This window comes from Glarea lozoyensis (assembly GCF_000409485.1).
Source record: "Glarea lozoyensis ATCC 20868 chromosome Unknown GLAREA15, whole genome shotgun sequence".
Lineage (NCBI taxonomy): Eukaryota > Fungi > Ascomycota > Leotiomycetes > Helotiales > Helotiaceae > Glarea > Glarea lozoyensis.
Genome location: NW_007360989.1, coordinates 421,527 through 439,572, shown reverse-complemented (window position 1 = coordinate 439,572; position 18,046 = coordinate 421,527). Strand labels below are relative to the sequence as shown.

Here is an 18,046-nt window from a genome sequence, read left to right as displayed (position 1 = left end):
TAAGGGGGGGGGGGAGGGATAGTATCGGATGGGAAGCTTTGGTAGCACCAATATGTGAGAGACGACTATGGTAGCTATTGATGGAATATCATCATCGTGGAGAGGCAATGAGATTACGAATTTTAGACACTGGAACCGGGAATAGCAGGACCCTCTGTAATCTTTAGAGCTGCGGTCTTCATGTGAGTAGTACTTTCACCGCGAAATCTTTCTCTCAAGCAGAAGATCTTCATACTTCTAACCACCTGCGTATACCACCCCGCAATTCCCATCTCGTCGTATTCTTATTCCTTAGGGGCGAGATCTAGGCGTGTTGGAGGTAGGTAACATGACGCACTTGTTAGATCCGCACATCACAAGTACATGGGCAATAGGTTTGCTTCACGTCTAATCCTTCCTTATCATATAGAATCACCGAAACACTAACCATATCTAACGAGAATGGGCTCGACCCTCCGTTCTCAAAATTTAGAGCCACGCGGTTTCACGCCCTACGAGTGCGCGAATCCACCTTCAGAGCCGCAAATCATCCCAATTCTCTGAAGTGGTTGAGTTATCAATATCCGCAGGTCGCGGCCAGCCATCAAGAATTGATCATCACAAACTAAATAACCCCACAAAAGACCAGTCGCCATATCTCCTCGTACTCTTATTTCTATCTAGGAATCTCGTTGCTGGAACTTCATGTATAACTCTCCGGGGACATATCGGCAGTTTCTTATCTTTTGAGAAGGATGCTCGGGATACTTGGCTCACGATGATATCGTATTGAGGGGAAGTCGTCGTATCCGGACAATGAAGTGAGGGGGGTAGGAACGGTATAAAGAGGTGGAAAATGGCAGGAAAGAAAAATCATCTCAACCATCAAACACATTTACTATTCAATCATCCAAGAAAGATTCAAGCAATCAACTCCCCCATCAAACTCACCTACTCAATACTCAAAATGCATTTCTCCACCATTATCCTTACTACCGTCACTCTTGCCTTTTCAACGGCTTCACCTCTGCAAGAGCGTCAATTTCAGGTCTGCAGCTCCGCTCTTGATTCTGCACTTTGTTGTCAAGCGGATGTTCTTAATTTGGTGTCCTTGAGCTGTTCGACTCGCAAGTATCCCTCTTTCTCTTAGTTCCTTAAAGAGAACCATTCTTTTCTAACACGCAAACAGCACCTACCGCACCGACATCCACTCAGGATTTCACGGACATCTGCGCTACAGAGGGGCTGGTTGCGAAATGCTGCGTTTTGCCCCTTGTAAGTGTAGCTCTTGGTTTGTAAGAGGATTTGAGCTGATGACTGGTTTAGCTTGGTGAGGCGCTTCTATGCACCAGTAATTAAAGCTGCTGCCGCAATCATTCACGGAGAAGCATACGAGGGAATGATTATAGATATATTGGTGGAATTCAGGAGTGTGATGGGGACGTGGAATCAACTTCTAATAGTCTATTTTTAGTTGCAATTAAATGATTTGAGATATTCGACCCAACGATACGAATCACAAATGATGCCACGGACGAGGACTTACGAAACGTTTGTCGCTATCAAATCTTTATAGTTAAATCAATTTCAACTTACTGGTTAATAGGTAGCTTGACTGTTCATTCCCCCTTCCCCAATCAGATAATACTGGGAAGTTATTCGCATGTGAATTAACGCAAAACATTGAATTTTATGAATTTCCTGCAAGCCTGTAGTCAATCATAGACCCCGGAATCGCAGTGGGAACGACTATCCACTATAGTTTTCAATTAGCGTTGACGCACTTTATTGCTAAAATCATATATTCTGAGGGGAATAACACCTGGCATGCGCCGTTCTTTGACTGACTTACCCCGACTTCCCTGCGCACTCTGGGATGAAATGAAACAACTCTCAGCTGATAGGTACACACAAATTAAAGCCTCCGAGTATTATTTCTGGTGACTAGCCTAGCGTCAAATGACCTATTTGGATCAAATATAGAGTACATTCTCAGCAGCGTTTGTGACACCTTGTAATCATCGCCCTAAACTTTACCATGAATATTCCAGTCAGTTTGCCTAAATTTGGATTGACTAACATGAACCACACGAAGTAATTGTTATTCACTAGAGGAGCTCTAAAAAACCTCATATCCCTGTCATCACGCTCGATAAAATCTGGTCCTCTCCCGCCTTAAGTTCCCAAAACCATGGAAATCTAATTAGTCGTCAAGCCGACCTTCCTAAAATATAGCTAATATCGTCGGTAGTTCTACTTATTCTCTACCATCTATCGAGCATGTGCGATGTCGAAATATTCAACTACTATTGTGGCTGTCAATTCAATATCGTCTTGAAAAAATGTCGGAGAGCACAATTAGAAAGGGCTGCGGAATGTTCGGCGCTGGTTGTCAACCGACATCTTCACTCTGTTGTCAAATGCGGATATCATGGCGGGTATTACATTCACAGTGTGGCGACTGGTGGGACACTGGGGATGTAAGAAGGGCTGTTGACGCAGTTCTGGATGTCGGGGTAGAGTTCTTGAAATAGGGTTGTTGATTATGCCGATATAGAGGTTTTGCACGAATGGAAGCTTCAAATTGAATGGTGATCAAAGTCTGTTCTTTTGATAGAGGAAATACATTTGCCAGGATATATGGATGTATAGAGCAAGCTAGTTGAAAAGAAATTTGTGAGATTTAGAGATATCAGCTCACGATTCACACTTCTTCTTGATCGATTAGTCGGGAAAATAAGGCTCACCTAGAAGATTGTTTTTGAGAAAGAGAGTTGGCCTTGGATACAAACCATTAGCTATGAGCGGTTGCAAGTGCTGTCTTACTCCCTGCCGAAGGCGAAGTCAATAATTTCGTTCTATGACCACGATGTAACCGGGATAGATAAACTTAACTATATCGTTCAACATTCTTATGACAATTTCGACTGTCGGATCAGACTATTATTGAATGATTATGCCGAATTTGGTGAGATATTTAGGAGGTGGTTTGCTCAAGCCTGTCCACCTCACTTGGTAAAGATAATTCCTTTTTCTTGATACAACAGGCTGATCGTGTGTAGTACAGCTAGAAAAATACCTGAATAATTTCAGGCTGACCATGACTTAGATCCCGCGGATCCAATAATTGTAAATGCTTTGATGGACAAACATAGCAATTTTGCAGATGACCGCTACGAGCCACCTATGTCGTATAATTTCCTTGAACGTGAGCACATTCTGAAATATAATGGGAGAAAATGTGATTGAAACACAGTCTACTTTGCTCTTACTTCTACATCTACAAGTAAGGTGGTTGCCTAATGGCTTTCCTAAGAACCACTTTTGTGGCTAGTTGCATATTCACCTGAAAGTCGAGATGTATTACTGACTAGACAACCTCACTTTCGCAAACAATGACAGTAGGCCCCTGCCCCCTCATTATTCTATTATTGAGAGCTTGGTATTGTCATTAATGCATTCATCTAGTCGAAAATCATATAATTATTGAGTTCTGAGAATTTTCTGCGATACTTATTATCTTTGTCTGCAATAAATTCGAAATTTGCGAAGCTCTCTAGCAGAAACAACTCAGGCAGCGACGTATTGCTCAACTCAAAGAGCATCAACCATTCACACTACATTATCTACACGGAACTATGCATCTCGTTACCTCAAAAAACCTAAGGAATTCGCTCAGGCTCGCTGCGGTCAAAAACCGAGTTTTGAATCTTCTGGAACAAAATCCCTCATTAGAGCTCCCCCAAACATCAAGATACAGATTGCCCGCAACTTCGCACAATCTCCGCCATGCCAGCTACATGGGCAGGCTAATCGATGCAAGTGTTCGAGATAACTCCTCGTTCAATCCCACAGAAATCGCCGCATACCAAGACGTCACATCGAAGAGAGACCTTGATCTGCTTAAGAAGTGGGTAGACACCAAGATGAAGTATAGTCACAAAGGTTATCGCCTTCCAAGAAGATACACGCCTCGAGAGGAGGAGTTTATAACGGAAGCCCAAACGGCTATGTATCAAGCACGCTATTCACCAGAGGAGAACGGATTGAAAGAGATTGTGGAGGAGATCAGATACGCTGCTTTGATGCCGACTTCGAAATTTACGTTCAAGGATAAACATGGTTGGGAACCGTCAGAGATGCTGCTACATGACTGTAGTTTGGTGCTAGCCAAAATGGCGAGGTATCGGAAGATGCGTAGGGAGAAGGATGAGACTCGAAGAAAGCGCGGAGGGCGTTTAAAACTGCGGAAGCTTAGCCAAACGAAGTTGTCAGAAGGTACGGGGATGAAAGTTGAGAGCACTGCTCTATGGAAAGTACCACGTGTTGGCGAGTTGGAGGAAGTCGATTACTACAATGCGAGGGATACCACATTGGGAGAAGTGGAAAAAGAGCCTTGCTCCTCGAAGGATTGAATTTGAGAGACCTTACTAATTTGACCATGCTGGATATTCTGTCGGCGAAAGATGTTTGTATACATGAGTGGATTGATGCGGAGTTGTGGCAACCAACAAACATGTCATGTATGTGGAGAGAGCATGGGAAGAACTGCAGATCACATGGCTAAAGAATTTCTCAACCAAACTCAACTCCTAGGAAGATAAGGCCTCAAATGTGGCAATGTATATAGCAACAAAGCAAGATGGGTTGGATATTTGTTTGTCTCAATTCTTTCGATGTCCGTAGTAACAAGACCAAAAACTCGAGCAAGTTCCCCAATTAACAGAATTTGAATTGAAATCTGTTCTTCTAGGAACAAAGATTTATTGTTGACTTTGTAAGAATTATCCGTAAGTCCAAAGATATCATTTAAGCTGGATTCAACATCATCTGATTCTTACGAGTACAATGCGATATCACCTTTGTGGCCCAGCCATTTGAAAACATTCACCATTTCAAAGCAACATCAACCGAAATCTTTTCCACTAGAATGGGCTACTGCACGCGAAAAATAGCAGAGCATAATTCAAACAAAGTGGTCCAGTTCTTCAAGAAGCCTTTTCTCTCTTGTTTCTGTCACAGCTGTCGCGGCGTATTAGGGGTCGATATATACTTCATCCTCACCACCTCATACCCTCGTTATATCTCATCGATCTCCAGACCACGACCACATTTCACATTTCCGAATCTATGTGCATCTACGCCCAAAACCATCACGACCCATGCGGCTGCAAAACTTGGGAAGTCGCCGAACACTGCTGGCGCGCACTAGTGACTGACGTAGAATGTACTCTGGACAGACGCATAACTCCATTTCCAGTCATCCGTCGAACTCATATGTTATGCGGGTTTCACGTTAGTATTTCCTGTTGAATTTAAGCACATCGCTGACAGAAGTGGATATCAGACAGAAGACCGAGATGAAGAAGAACTGCACAATAGCGGATGGAATCAGCCATTTATCGGGGTTCGATGTAAGAAAAAGAGATTACGGAGAAAGGAGATTGAGAAGACGCATGGGAGACAACCTTTCTATACGTGGACGATCAAGATAGCAAATTTTAGATCCGAGTATACGATGCCAGAGGAGCGGCTGAAGAACGAGACTTCATCGTCCGAGGAGGAAAATAGCAGTGAAGAAGATGTTGGGAATTCCGCGAAGAAACAACAAGGTGAAGGTCGGCATAGAAGAAGAAAAGGGCCAGATGAGTGGTGTAAAGCTTGATGCTGTGGAAGGAAGATATTGTAAGAATCATATAGATGGCGGAACATGTGTAACATGGCATACGATTAGATTCTTGTTAATGTGTGCAAGGATTAATCCAAGCTCGGTGGATGGGTTAGACTTGAACGATCTGTTGTAATTTTGGCCATACACTGAGACTGCACTCTCGGTAGGTATAAACTCTCAAGCTCAAGATTGTCTAATTCTAGAACGATGATGGCGGTACCTCAATGCGTAGTAGATCCGTCTTTCAACCCCAAACTTATCCCAGATCAAGCTACTCCGCTAGTGCGGAGTGAACGAAGCCGTGATATGTGTGATCCTTTTCGGATTCTCAGTCGGAGTAAAAGCTAAAGGTAAGTTCACTCCAGTTTCAGGTATCTACTGATATAAGTTTGGCCAGGGGAGATTCCAAGACTTTGTCTCTTTGAATAGCTGAGTAGCAACCCAAACGATTGACAAAGCGTAGATTATGTTGATAGGAATAGCTCTGCATCCGAATCATTAATAAACCATGTTGAATGTATCAGATTTGACCAACCCGACGGGAGTTGTGATTACGACAGTGCAACACAGTGCTGATCTTACAATTTATTCCTAGGAAGCAACGCTACCATGTGGGAAGTGAGGATCAAATCGATTTGACCTTTGCTTGTTGATACTCTCAATTCGTTCAAGGCAAGTGCCTCTTGAATCAAACTCCGGCTCGGAGCCTGTGGGGCTATCCACCATAATGGGCTCAAAGACTCATGGAGGGTGGAATGGGTACCGCTAGTTGAATCATGTCGAATGAACTTGGGAATCAAGGACAAGGAGCATTTTGAATATCCAAGATGGCCTGTTTCCCCAAATTCACGTTTGCTTCAGATGGGAGCTCTCATCTACAAACCAGCCAACAACGAAAAGAACTGTCAAACACATCAATACCAACCATGTGTCAATACATCCAGGTAGCGTACAAGGATTGTGGGTGCAGGTACTGGACACTATCTCAATATTGCCCTCGATATCACGACAGCAACGGCAAGCAATGCGGAATATGGCCATACCCAGAAGTTCAGTCTTTCCACGAAGTCACAGGAAAAGTTTGTGACTTCTGCTGGGAGGGAGTATTAGAGGAAGCACAAGACCTTTTGGTTGGATAGTTCTGATCAAGTGTATGGGCGACAGATGGATGGAAAGTGAGATGAAGAATGGATTAAGCACACCGTAAACTCGAGCAACTCTCAATCCATACCTACAGATTCCAATATAAAATCTTTAGGAAATGCGATGCGGTTGAGGACATCCTGGCTCGCGGAGGACAAAATAAGTGTCAGCCACCTACCCGCTAACCTGAGACTAAGTAATTAGTCGACTTCGAATAGAGTTGAAAATTCTTATTTGCTGAAAATAATTAACGGAATAGTGATAATGTTTCAAGTTAATCCACTATATATACGATATTTCGTCAAATTAATTAAGGAAATATTAGTTTACGACTGCCACTTATTTTGTCCTCGGCGAGCCTGGGAACACCTGCAGGGTTTAAGATGTGGCTGATATGTGGCGTAGATCCACTTTATAGCGGGGTGATCCAATAATTCCACGCTAAGATAACTCGATAGGAATTTTTGGAAATATTTCTGGACAACCGCCGCTCATGCTCAAGGAAGAGGAGAAGCTCAATTCCCAGCTCACAAAACGTCACAATGGTACGAAAAAGGGTTGGCGCACTGGAGAAGGTTGATGCAGATCTGTGGGTTACCTCGAGACTATTCAATAAATTCTTCTGACAAATGAACTTCAGGCCTAACTTGCAGTACAAAATTCGTCGAGACCCAAGGTAAGATACCCTCAACAGCTCTGCAAATCGCATACTCACCATTTTCGCAGGTCATATACAGAAGAGTTCCTAAATCAATATGGCCAGTACCAGTCACAACGCGACATATTTATGGCGTCCCCCAATACCGCGAGTTCAAGCGGCATCATATCCTTTTCGAACCTGATAGATTTTGTAGCCCACGTCTCCGATTGTTTTCCAGAAGACACAGCAGAGTTTCCCGAAGATCTGAAGACCATCCTCACACTACATCATGCAGAATTGGAAAGCGAATTGCGGGAGAAGATTGTGGGTAGTCTGGTCTTATTGCGACGGAAAGAAATAATCGACTCCTCAAATCTTCTCAATGCGCTTTTTCCTATCCTTGTTGCGACACCAAGCAAGACGCTGCGAACATTACTGTTTCAGAAAATTCTATCGGACCTGCGAACGTCGAATGCGAAATCGATTAATCACCGACTGAACCGCACGATTCAGACGGCGTTATTTAATCTCCTTACCTCTGATCGCACATCTTCGAAGGGAATATGGGCGGTCAAAATCACAAGAGAGCTATGGAAACGACAGATTTGGACCGATGCCAAAGCAGTAGAAATTATGAAAGAAGCAAGCTTAGCGGATAACGAAAAAGTTATTGGAGGTGGCGTTCGATTCTTCCTAGGAGGAGATAAAGAGCGGGAGGAGCTCGAAGACGAGAGTAGTGATGACGAAGCTATTGATGTTGGAAAGCTCAAGCATCAGGCCGGTATCAACAAAAAGAACAAGAAAGCGAAAAGAACTATAGAAGACGCGGTGAAGAAGGTGAAACGCAACGAAAAGAAGAAGAACCAACCTCATCCTCTGAACTTTTCCGCCCTACATTTACTCCATGATCCTCAGGGATTTGCCGAACAGCTCTTTTCAAAACACCTTCACAATGGGAAATCAAAGCTCAATCTCGATCAGAAGCTGATAGTATTACAATTAGTGTCACGGCTAGTAGGTCTGCACAAGTTGACCGTCATCACTCTTTACTCATACTTTATCAAATACCTCACTCCACGTCAGCCTCAAGTTACGTCTTTCCTGGCTTCTCTCGCTCAAGCAACACACAGCCTGGTGCCTCCGGATGCTCTGGAGCCGCTTGTGCAGAAGATTGCAAATGAATTCGTTTCAGAGGCTTCCGCATCAGAAGTAGCCTCAGCTGGGTTAAATGCAATTCGAGAAATTTGCGTTCGGCAGCCTCTTGCTATGAGTGATACATTATTACAGGATCTTGTTATGTACAGGAAGAGTAAAGACAAGGGCACAATGATGGCTGCTAAGGGTCTACTCTCGTTATACCGGGAGGTTGGAGCGGATATGTTAAAGAAGAGAGACCGAGGAAAGACAGCTACGATGGGGATCAAGAGTGGTTCTATCAAGGAGCGAAGGTTCGGTGAAGAAGATGCCGGGGGAATTGAAGGACTCGAACTACTTGAGCAATGGAAGGCGGATGAACGGAAAAGAAAACGAGCTGAAAGGGGACTCCCAGAACTTGGTACAGATGAGGAAGACAATGAAGACGATGAGGCGGAAGAGCAAGCCGGTTGGGATAATTGGGACGCCGAGTCAGATGCTAGTGACGATTCTGGCGGTTGGATAGCTGTCGATAGTGATGATGAAATCAACATTAGTGACTCCGATGACGATCAGCCATCCTCCAAAAAGGTCAAATTGGATACCGCCGCAAAACAACCAGAAACAGAGGAGGAAAAAGAAAAGGCAGATGCCGTTCTAGAGAACAAAATCTCAAAGTTGGCAACCACGAAGATCTTGACACCGGCTGATCTTGCGAAACTCCAAGAACTCCGACTTGAGGCTTCAATGAACAAGGCAATGGGCAAGAACAAAACTCAGGCTCAACGTCTGAAAGAAATTGCTGATAGGCACGCGGATGATGCTCTTACTGCCGACCAAATCGAAGGTTTCTCTAAACTGCGCAAGTCGACGAAGGAGGAGATGATTGCTTTAGCGCGAGAAGGCAAGGGAGAGCGAGGAGAACACAAGAGTACGCAGGCTTTGAGGCGGGCGAAGAAGGATGCTGAAGGCAAGAGTACGACGAACAAGGAGAAGGCTAGAAAGAAGAATTTCTTGATGACTTTGGGGAAAGCGAAGTACAAGCAGAAGAGAAGTTTGACTCAGACGAGGAGGGTGTTGAAAGGTCATATTGAGAGGAGTAAGAGAGGTGGTAAGAGGGGTAATATTGGAATGTAGAGTGAAGAATATTACAAGGAGATTACCCTTGATGCGTTTTACTTCGGCCGAAGATCTAGTGATGCTATAGAGTTGCTGAGAGACGAAGAATGTAGCATGTTGTTTTAATCAAGACCGTAATGCTCGTAAAGCAGATTTTAGGCCGATTATTAACAATTTTCCTCAATCTAAATAATGTTCTGTTGCTTCAGCCCTATGGAGCTCAATCAGGACTAGCTTATATTTAACCGATGTTCACTAATCTTCAAATCAACCATGCCGAGCATACCATGTATCTAGGTAATCAAGAGCAACGATGCTGTAATGGATTTCACAGAAGTGTAAAACGACCGTAAGTTAAACTTCAATCATTATAAGCAAGAGTACATGTCAATTCCTGCAGATGTGAAAAGTTCGAGATGCACTGACGCTGCCGGTAGTGGCCCTGGTTTCACGACATGACGCTCGACATCAACCATCGAAGCGAGAATGTGTATAGGACTCCCAAACCGTTACCGGTCGACTCGAATTTGAATTTTATTGGCCTCTTGTTGCTCGGCATCTTATCTTTGTCATTCGATCGACCGATCACACCTAAGGATACGTACTTATCAACTGAACATTTCTAGTTTTGCTTGCAGTTTTTCTCATCCCTTGGAATTCGTCATATTGACTGCACCGCAACTTCACATCTCGACCACGGGAGCGGTTGCAGGAACATATACATCAAATCAGCAGAGAGACTATTCTGTAAGATTTTTAGCCATAACTTTCTAATATCTCATCTTTATTCCCGACCGTGCCGTACTTGCCGACCGACGACCGACGGCGCAATTTCTAACGACAACCTGATACATCGCGCATCTCTCACGCATGCTCATCTCTCAAGCCGGCATCGGGGTTGTTTAGAATCAGCGTTACTATCCTTAAATCTCAACAACTTGGCAAATGCTAGTCCTGGCCGTAGGCGGGCGCGATACCTCGCGGTCCGTAAAGAGGAAGATACGGGAATGTTATCTCCGTCGTGCAGAGAACATGGAAGCACGCAAAACCTGCGTCCGGAACGACAGGAAAAGCAAATCCGGCCATATCAAAGCATACGCTACGATGGCTATAGGCTCATGTGCGTCACCGGTATGTGACTGCGTCTACGACATGGCAATGTGACACGACGTCAGATGTTGGCCAAAGAACGAACCGTGTTTCGCAGCCCGGAAACCATATCGAATGAACTCGTCTCTCGCTACTGATGGAACAGACTATGGAATAACAGAATCATAGCTATTTGATCGAACCCGAAAATGGTGGCTGTTGGCTCCTAAACGAAGTGCTGCCACACGACGTTAGCCTGCGCCCAAATGAAGAGACAGAGACCTAACTGGAGCGAAGCGCATACGGAAAGAGCACCTAAGCGTAGTAGAAGAATCTGACGCTATCATACTTTGCATTTCAAATCATCTTCCTCCCAACAGCGCACCAGCCAACCTTACCCGGCTCTTGGCCGCTCAAAATGCTATCTCTATATTATCATAGGCCCTACACCAAAGCATCATGTTGCTGGCGCCGTGACGAGATAAAGAACTCTCAATCGCTATCAATCCCAACGAACTCGATTTCTGAATGGTACTGGCCAGGCCCTTCAAGCTCACAGCATGAGATCCACTCCAAATATTGCGCTGATGCTAATGTTATGCCAATCTGTTCCGGAGACTAGAATCCACAAAGCACGTCTCGGCAGCAAAGACACAGCGAACGATAAAGGTCCGCGGCAGATATGATTCCAACAACCTTATATTTCCGGTATCTAGTAAGCTAGAATGCTTATTCTATCGGCGAGTCAAACTGTTCCTCGAAGTCGTACGAGACAAAAGGATCGTGAGCTTGTTGGTTTTGAGAGACACGGCGCAACACTTTCGTTCAAGTTGCAATTCTGGAGGACCGAGAATCCCCTCTTTCGAGAGAAGAATAAGCTGGAAGCATACGATCAATGCTGGATCAATTTCTCGTATGCCCGGAACCTGCTGCGTACCTCTCGAGTGGGAAGAAGAAACCTCATTCTCTCTGTCTTGTGCAAGTATCACCTTCATTCGAAGCTATTCTCGTTGGAGTTTCGTATCGTGTCGTCAATCAGTATTCTCATTTTTTGTCGTCTCAGCCTTCTTACTGCCACCAAGTGGTGAAAAGTATCAGGGGACTGCTTTCACTGGTTGATGAGGTTGCATTTGCGATCTACGGCACTAGCAACTCAGCAGCGAACGCATATCAAATTGTGTCATGCACGGGGCATTAGCTTATTTCTTTTGGATACATGCGCGTCTTTCTGTTCAATCTTGTTTGTTCCGTTTTTAACAGGAGAGAGACCTATCTTAAGGCGTGTCCATCATGGCGAATGCAGAACTCTGCGTTGCGATCACCGAGCTTCTTCGCGACTCCTCGAGGATGCATTCAGTCAATATGCCCAGTGCCCAGGCCCTGGAGTGAGCCGTCTAACACTCGAGAGTTTGGGGGTTGAATACATACCCCGGGAAGATGCGGGTTCAGCACGTGTGGCAAAGCTATCATCATTCTTTACATCTCATTGAAGCTCAACGAAAATCGAGCCAAGCGGCAGTCATCATTGAGACACCCCCATTCTCACGGTTGAATCTGCAATGACTATACATAAATCACACCATCATGTGTTGATCAACTCAGGAGAGCGAGATCTGTTTCTTGTCGAAGCAGAAAAAAATGGGGATAGACAGATCACCGTCGGTATGCCTATCCACACAAGCATCTCTACGGTTGGAAGTGATTTCTTGGAGATTCCATTATCCATGTTTTCCTGCATTTTGTGCATTTCGATCCACGCAAGAGCTCATTGATCTGTTCAAAACCTATTCATCGTTGTGCTCTGCATTCTTTTCACGGCGAATTTGGCGTTTTGCGGCGAATTCGAGTGGGGCGCGGCGACGGTCAGCGAAAGCTCGCCTAAATTTGTTGACCTGTTACGATGTTGCATAAAATGTGAAGTCTCACGCAAGACATCATTTAATCACTGGCAAGCAAATAAGCTTTATGCATAGATGAATAAGCTCTTGGTACACTTTATTGTGTTGCACATTATTCGTCGAGGAAACATCTAGTTGGTCTCGTGACTCGTCGTTTTGACGGTGAGAACTTCTTTTGCATCTTCAAATTATGTATACTCGACTCCACTTTCCATATATTGAGATTCGCATCTTAAATTGGAGGACTGGGATTTCGTATATTTTCAACACTAGAGCAGCGTTGCCCTATCAGATCTGCACACATCTTATCTTCTTCGATCTTCATTTCTCCGCGTTTCTGTCGGTCAGACTGGAGTGCCAGAGGTTTGTCGTTGCTGACATACATGATTTCTGCTTACATACTACCAATGGCAACGAGAAGCTTTTCGTTGCCCTATTATTCCCCGTTCCTTCATGTCAGAGAACCCTAATTGTACAGATCCCACATGGCGGGAATCAGGGGTTGAGGGGTACACGCGGGACACCCTTGATATTATTCAGCCGTTTAGTGTCTCCTTCTTTGACGGATTATCACTTGAAAGTGCGTTTGAGGCACTGTTCAACACGGAACAAACCGCCAAACGCATGAAAGCAGAAGGTCAATCCTATACCCAGCTTCATATACCTCTAAGCCTCAATGATATTTAGGGAAGCTCGTGTCGAATCCAAAATGGATCGCTTGAGCTCCTTTTCCACTATTATTGAACTGGCTTTGCTTCACAGAGTGTGATTGATCTCCTTGAAACTGAGAACCAATCCAATGGTATGGTATCCAGGACAATTCTGTTCATTTCGCCTAACAGGAAGGATGTAGGGCTTCTGTCGAAGCCAAAGTACAAGTTGATCTTCCAGTCGATCATCAGATGAATACGAGGTGTCCCCAGAAATCCAAGGGCACCCCTGATGGGATGCAGAGCCTAACCGTGTCACAATCTTGGCCGCTCAAGCATTGGTCTCTGAAACTTTGTTTCCTTCCAAAGACGGCCCGGAAAGAAGCGTAATTTAAAGGGTTTGAAGGTTTTCATTAAATTATTGTATTTTATCTCGTTATCCAGCTTGCGCGAGTTATTCGCTAGTCGTATCACCAAACGCCACAATCTTAATTGCACAAAAGTCGTCCCGAAACGCCACTTCAACCCGTTAGAATTTCCAGCATTCTCATCCTTCCTTAGTCTAGTCGCATCGCATCTCTCCACTGACTCCATCGAGGCCCGAATCTACCCCCAACTCTGGCCACTGCCACTCTGTCTTTTCTTCACATGCCTGGGCAATTTCTTCGCTTGGAATTGCCTCCCCAACGCTGATGAGACGGGCACACAGAGACTCATTTCTTTCCTGAAGCCTTTTGCACTGGTTCTCGAGATCTTGAATGTACTTTTCTTTTCTCTCTCGATAGCGTCTTTGAGATGTGCGGTTCTTCTCGCGACGTTTCTGGGAAAGTTAGAGTTATGTTGTATAAATAATGAGCTAGAAGTCTTACCTCGAGTCTTTCTCCTTTCGTAGCCTTTAGTTTGTGGATGGGTTGAGTATTTGAGCCTCCCCGAAATGAGAAAGACATCGGATATGTGTCTTTTGGAATTGACTTGGGGACTTGTGATGATGAAGAAATCGGTGAGGATGTCGCAGACCAAGAGTCGCTGTCGGGAAATGAAGCGTATGTGTTGTCGAGAATTGGAAATTCGAAAGCAGAAGTGTCGATGTCCAAGTTAGCGTAGAGCAGCTCTTTTGGTTGCTTATTACTCCATGACCAGATGTCAGGGTGCATTGGTTGTTGATTCTGGTTCTGCATATTTGAGGTTGAATCTGAACTTGACTTTTCTTCTTGTGGTGTTGTAGAGAAGTCCCAAGAGTCGATGGAAGAGAGAAATAGTTTCGAGGATCCCTTTGTTTAAATGTCAGATTCTGAGATTCATAACGCGCATACCGACCGTTTTTTGGCCGCCAATGAGGTGCATAACACGGGACGTACCAGCAACGCTAAACTATCCAGCGTATTATCCGCTATTTTGTCCCCCATAATATACGGCTCTGTGAATACGGACTTAAATCCTGAGCCACAGCTTGAATCTGACAAAGCAGCGTGCGCTAAAGTCATCGTACGATAGAGGTGGGTATAAATGACTTGTACAGATAATTGTGAATTTGAATGTGTTGGTAAAGCCGCCAAGTGGTGCCAAGGGGTAAATGCAAAGTCCTAGATGGAATGTGGATGCTACAAGACAGATGTTCGCCATACTTCATGTCCCTTCCTTATGTATGAGAGTTGTGTTCTGTCTTGGCAATAACTGAGCACAATAACCATTCCCAACCCGAGGCAACGCATCGATGGTTCCGTTCATCAGTGGATGTGATTCCTTCTAATCACGTCAAACCTGCGTTTCTACCGCCAGCAATGAGCAGCAAATCGTCACGACGTTCTAGACTTTCGGAGCCCTCTTCTGGAATTCTCGGGATCTACCCGTAAGTGTTGAAGGGAGATTTCGGTTTCTTTTCTCTGACCGCCAGGCCTTCCACGTGCGTGAACGCCCTACTATGCAAAATCGACGTCATTGACGCCATTTCTAACATTTCACGAATGTCTCCTTGGGCCTGTAGCGAGGTGAGACAGAGTGCGGAAATTTCTCGTTATTCGCAATTCTCACGCGCCCAGGGGGACCGAGCTGGGGTTCTTTCCATGATTGGATAAAACAGACTACACATTCAGCCAAAACTTTTTATCACCCCTATAATTGGTTGGTTATACTCCCCTTTATGGTTTGGTGTTGTTGCTGCACGTCGCTTACTGAGATGCGTTGTCGCTTGTGATTGGCGAGTTTATTTTAAGGGGGAGTTCCCGATTAAGGAGTTAGACGAAGCCGAAAAGAACCGATGGAAGAGTACACGCGCAGGATATTCTTTCGTCTAAGCATAGAACAGACGTCAATGCAATGTGTGGGTGGGAAAGACCCGGTTCTCATGATGAAAGCTGGCGGTAAAAGATCCTTTGATTATTTATGACGGCATGGATGGCAATTTTCCGTCTGGAATCATTCCTGGGAATAATAATAGAGTGCGCTTGTATGCGTCCGTGTCTGGGATTTCTGCTGTTGACGCAGTATCGTAAGTTTTCTAGAATATAGGGGTCCAGGGAAGATCGTCGATCACAACTTACTAACCACGTACCAAATGCAGGATAACGGGTTACTACAGCGCGTTTGTATATCAGGCCACGGAAAAATGTCGCAGTTGGGTGCTTTATCGACCTGGCCCATAACCATTCTCGAAAGAGGTTATATAAGAGTTGACGGGAGATAATGGTTTTCTTCTCTGCAGACTTCACTTGTCAGACCTTGGCTATCCAATCATTTAATCGCATCCCGCAAAATGACTTCCCAAGTGAGTTCAAGCATTTCCAAAACATTGAAGATCGCGCTGATTTAAGTATAGCTTAACTCAACCGCAACACCAACCTACACTCTCGCAGAGGGAGGTCCAATTGGCGATCCTGCTACAGTCGTTCGACTTAACCGTAGTAGTGGAGGTGGTCTTGTCCTTCTTCAAGATACACAACTTATTGAGACACTTGCGCATTTTGCAAGGGAAAGAATTCCGGAACGAGTCGTCCACGCCAAGGCAGCTGGTGCCTTTGGCACTTTCACTGTAACTCACGACATCTCATCCATAACATCGGCCAAGTTTCTCAATGGTGTCGGTAAGAAGACAGAGGTAGTAGTGAGAATCTCAACCGTCGGTCCAGAGAAGGGAAGCGCAGATACAGCTCGCGATCCACGAGGATGGGGCATCAAGTTCTACACAGAGGAAGGAAATCAAGATTGGGTATTCAATAACACTGTGAGTCTCCTTCATTCGGTACAAGTTAGGAGAATCTAATAAGAACAGCCAATCTTCTTCATCCGCGACCCGATCAAGTTCCCTTCGCTTAACCGCTCCCACAAGCGTCACCCGCAAACAAATCTGACAGACAGCACAATGTTCTGGGATTTCCACAATAACAATCAAGAAGGAACTCATGAGTTAATGCATCTATTTTCAGACCGCGGAACACCTAAGTCTCTCCGTCACACTGACGCCTTTTCTGGACACACATACAAGTTTACTACTACCGACGGCAACTTTCACTATGTCAAGATCCATCTCAAAACAGATCAAGGAATCCAGAACTTCAAAGCTGAAGAAGCAACCAAGATGGCCGGCGAGAATCCAGACCACAATACCCAAGACCTCTTCGAATCCATCTCAAAAGGCGATTTCCCAACCTGGACAGCCTACCTCCAAGTCATGACCCCCTCCCAAGCAGAAACCTACCGCTGGAACATCTTCGACATGACCAAAGTCTGGCCACACGCCGACTTCCCCCTCATCCCCTTCGGCAAGCTCGAACTAAACCGCAACGTAAGCCCCCCTATCTCCACCCGACTCAAGCGAGCCTAACACCACACAGCCATCAAACTACTTCTCCGACATCGAACAAGCCGCCTTCTCCCCCTCAACCATGGTCCCCGGCATCGCCCCCTCAGCCGACCCCATGCTACAAGCGCGAATGTTCTCCTACCCCGACGCGGCGCGCTACCGACTCGGCGTAAATTACCAGCTCCTCCCGCCAAACCACGCGCACTCGCCCGTTTATTCCCCCTACCAACGCGACGGCTTCGCGAATTTCGGTGGTAACTACGGCGCGGATCCTAATTATGTGAGGACTAGTTTCCGGCCGGTGAAGGTTGGGAGAGCGGATACGCCGCACGAGGAGTGGAGTGGACGGGTGGCGGCGTATACGACGGAGGTTAAGGAGGTGGACTTTGTGCAGGCGAGGGGGATGTGGGAGGTTTTTGGGAGGACGGGACAGAGGGAGGCGTTTGTGGGGAATGTGGCTGGGCATTTGAGGATGGCGGAGGAGGGGGTGAGGAAGGAGGCTGTTGGTGAGTTTCGTACTCTTTCTTTTTTGGATCGAATGGGTTCGTGCTAACTGTGTGAATAGCGGTTTGGGCAAAGGTTGATGAAGATATGGCTAAACAGATTGAGGCTGCTATGGGGGTTTGAAGTTGTAAAAGCGTTGATGTTTGTGAAGTGAGAACTTGGATGTAAGGCGTGTGGGTTGAAGTATAGAATTACAGCCCGGTAATAGAAGACAGCATCTCATACTAATTTAGACTTAATGTAATACACCATGACAGGAATTCTATAACAAAGCGAAGAAGAATGGAGTGAGACAAGTGAGAGTATAGTCATTAACCGAATCGGTTGAAAGATTTACCCTCATGCAATAATCCATTGCAGGAAGAGCCGACCTATTGCTATGAAGTTATGAACTAGTCTCTGCGCTTAGAGTACTAGTTT

At 45.2% G+C, this 18,046-nt stretch overlaps 5 protein-coding genes across 5 annotated transcripts; 4 read left to right on the top strand and 1 right to left on the bottom strand.

Annotated features, from left to right (window-relative positions):
• Positions 1 to 3,617: 3,617 nt before the first annotated feature.
• Positions 3,618 to 4,394, top strand: GLAREA_05967 (uncharacterized protein; the record flags this gene model as incomplete). Its single annotated transcript, XM_008081381.1, has 1 exon — positions 3,618 to 4,394. One exon carries the CDS (start codon positions 3,618 to 3,620, stop codon positions 4,392 to 4,394), a length of 777 nt encoding a protein of 258 aa, XP_008079572.1.
• An 862-nt stretch (positions 4,395 to 5,256) lies between these two features.
• GLAREA_05966 (uncharacterized protein) lies at positions 5,257 to 5,644 on the top strand (the record flags this gene model as incomplete). Its single annotated transcript, XM_008081380.1, has 2 exons — positions 5,257 to 5,274; positions 5,327 to 5,644. The coding sequence occupies 2 exons, from the start codon at positions 5,257 to 5,259 to the stop codon at positions 5,642 to 5,644; spliced, it is 336 nt and encodes a 111-aa protein (XP_008079571.1).
• A 1,691-nt stretch (positions 5,645 to 7,335) lies between these two features.
• GLAREA_05965 (uncharacterized protein) lies at positions 7,336 to 9,704 on the top strand (the record flags this gene model as incomplete). Its single annotated transcript, XM_008081379.1, has 3 exons — positions 7,336 to 7,382; positions 7,434 to 7,469; positions 7,520 to 9,704. 3 exons carry the CDS (start codon positions 7,336 to 7,338, stop codon positions 9,702 to 9,704), a joined length of 2,268 nt encoding a protein of 755 aa, XP_008079570.1.
• Positions 9,705 to 13,885: 4,181 nt separating this feature from the next.
• Positions 13,886 to 14,807, bottom strand: GLAREA_05964 (uncharacterized protein; the record flags this gene model as incomplete). Its single annotated transcript, XM_008081378.1, has 3 exons — positions 13,886 to 14,143; positions 14,193 to 14,594; positions 14,682 to 14,807. The coding sequence occupies 3 exons, from the start codon at positions 14,805 to 14,807 to the stop codon at positions 13,886 to 13,888; spliced, it is 786 nt and encodes a 261-aa protein (XP_008079569.1).
• Positions 14,808 to 16,075: 1,268 nt separating this feature from the next.
• Positions 16,076 to 17,749, top strand: GLAREA_05963 (Heme-dependent catalase-like protein; the record flags this gene model as incomplete). The annotated part of the gene is made up of 5 exons (XM_008081377.1): positions 16,076 to 16,087; positions 16,139 to 16,543; positions 16,592 to 17,104; positions 17,154 to 17,628; positions 17,688 to 17,749. The coding sequence occupies 5 exons, from the start codon at positions 16,076 to 16,078 to the stop codon at positions 17,747 to 17,749; spliced, it is 1,467 nt and encodes a 488-aa protein (XP_008079568.1).
• Between the last annotated feature and the right edge of the window lie 297 nt (positions 17,750 to 18,046).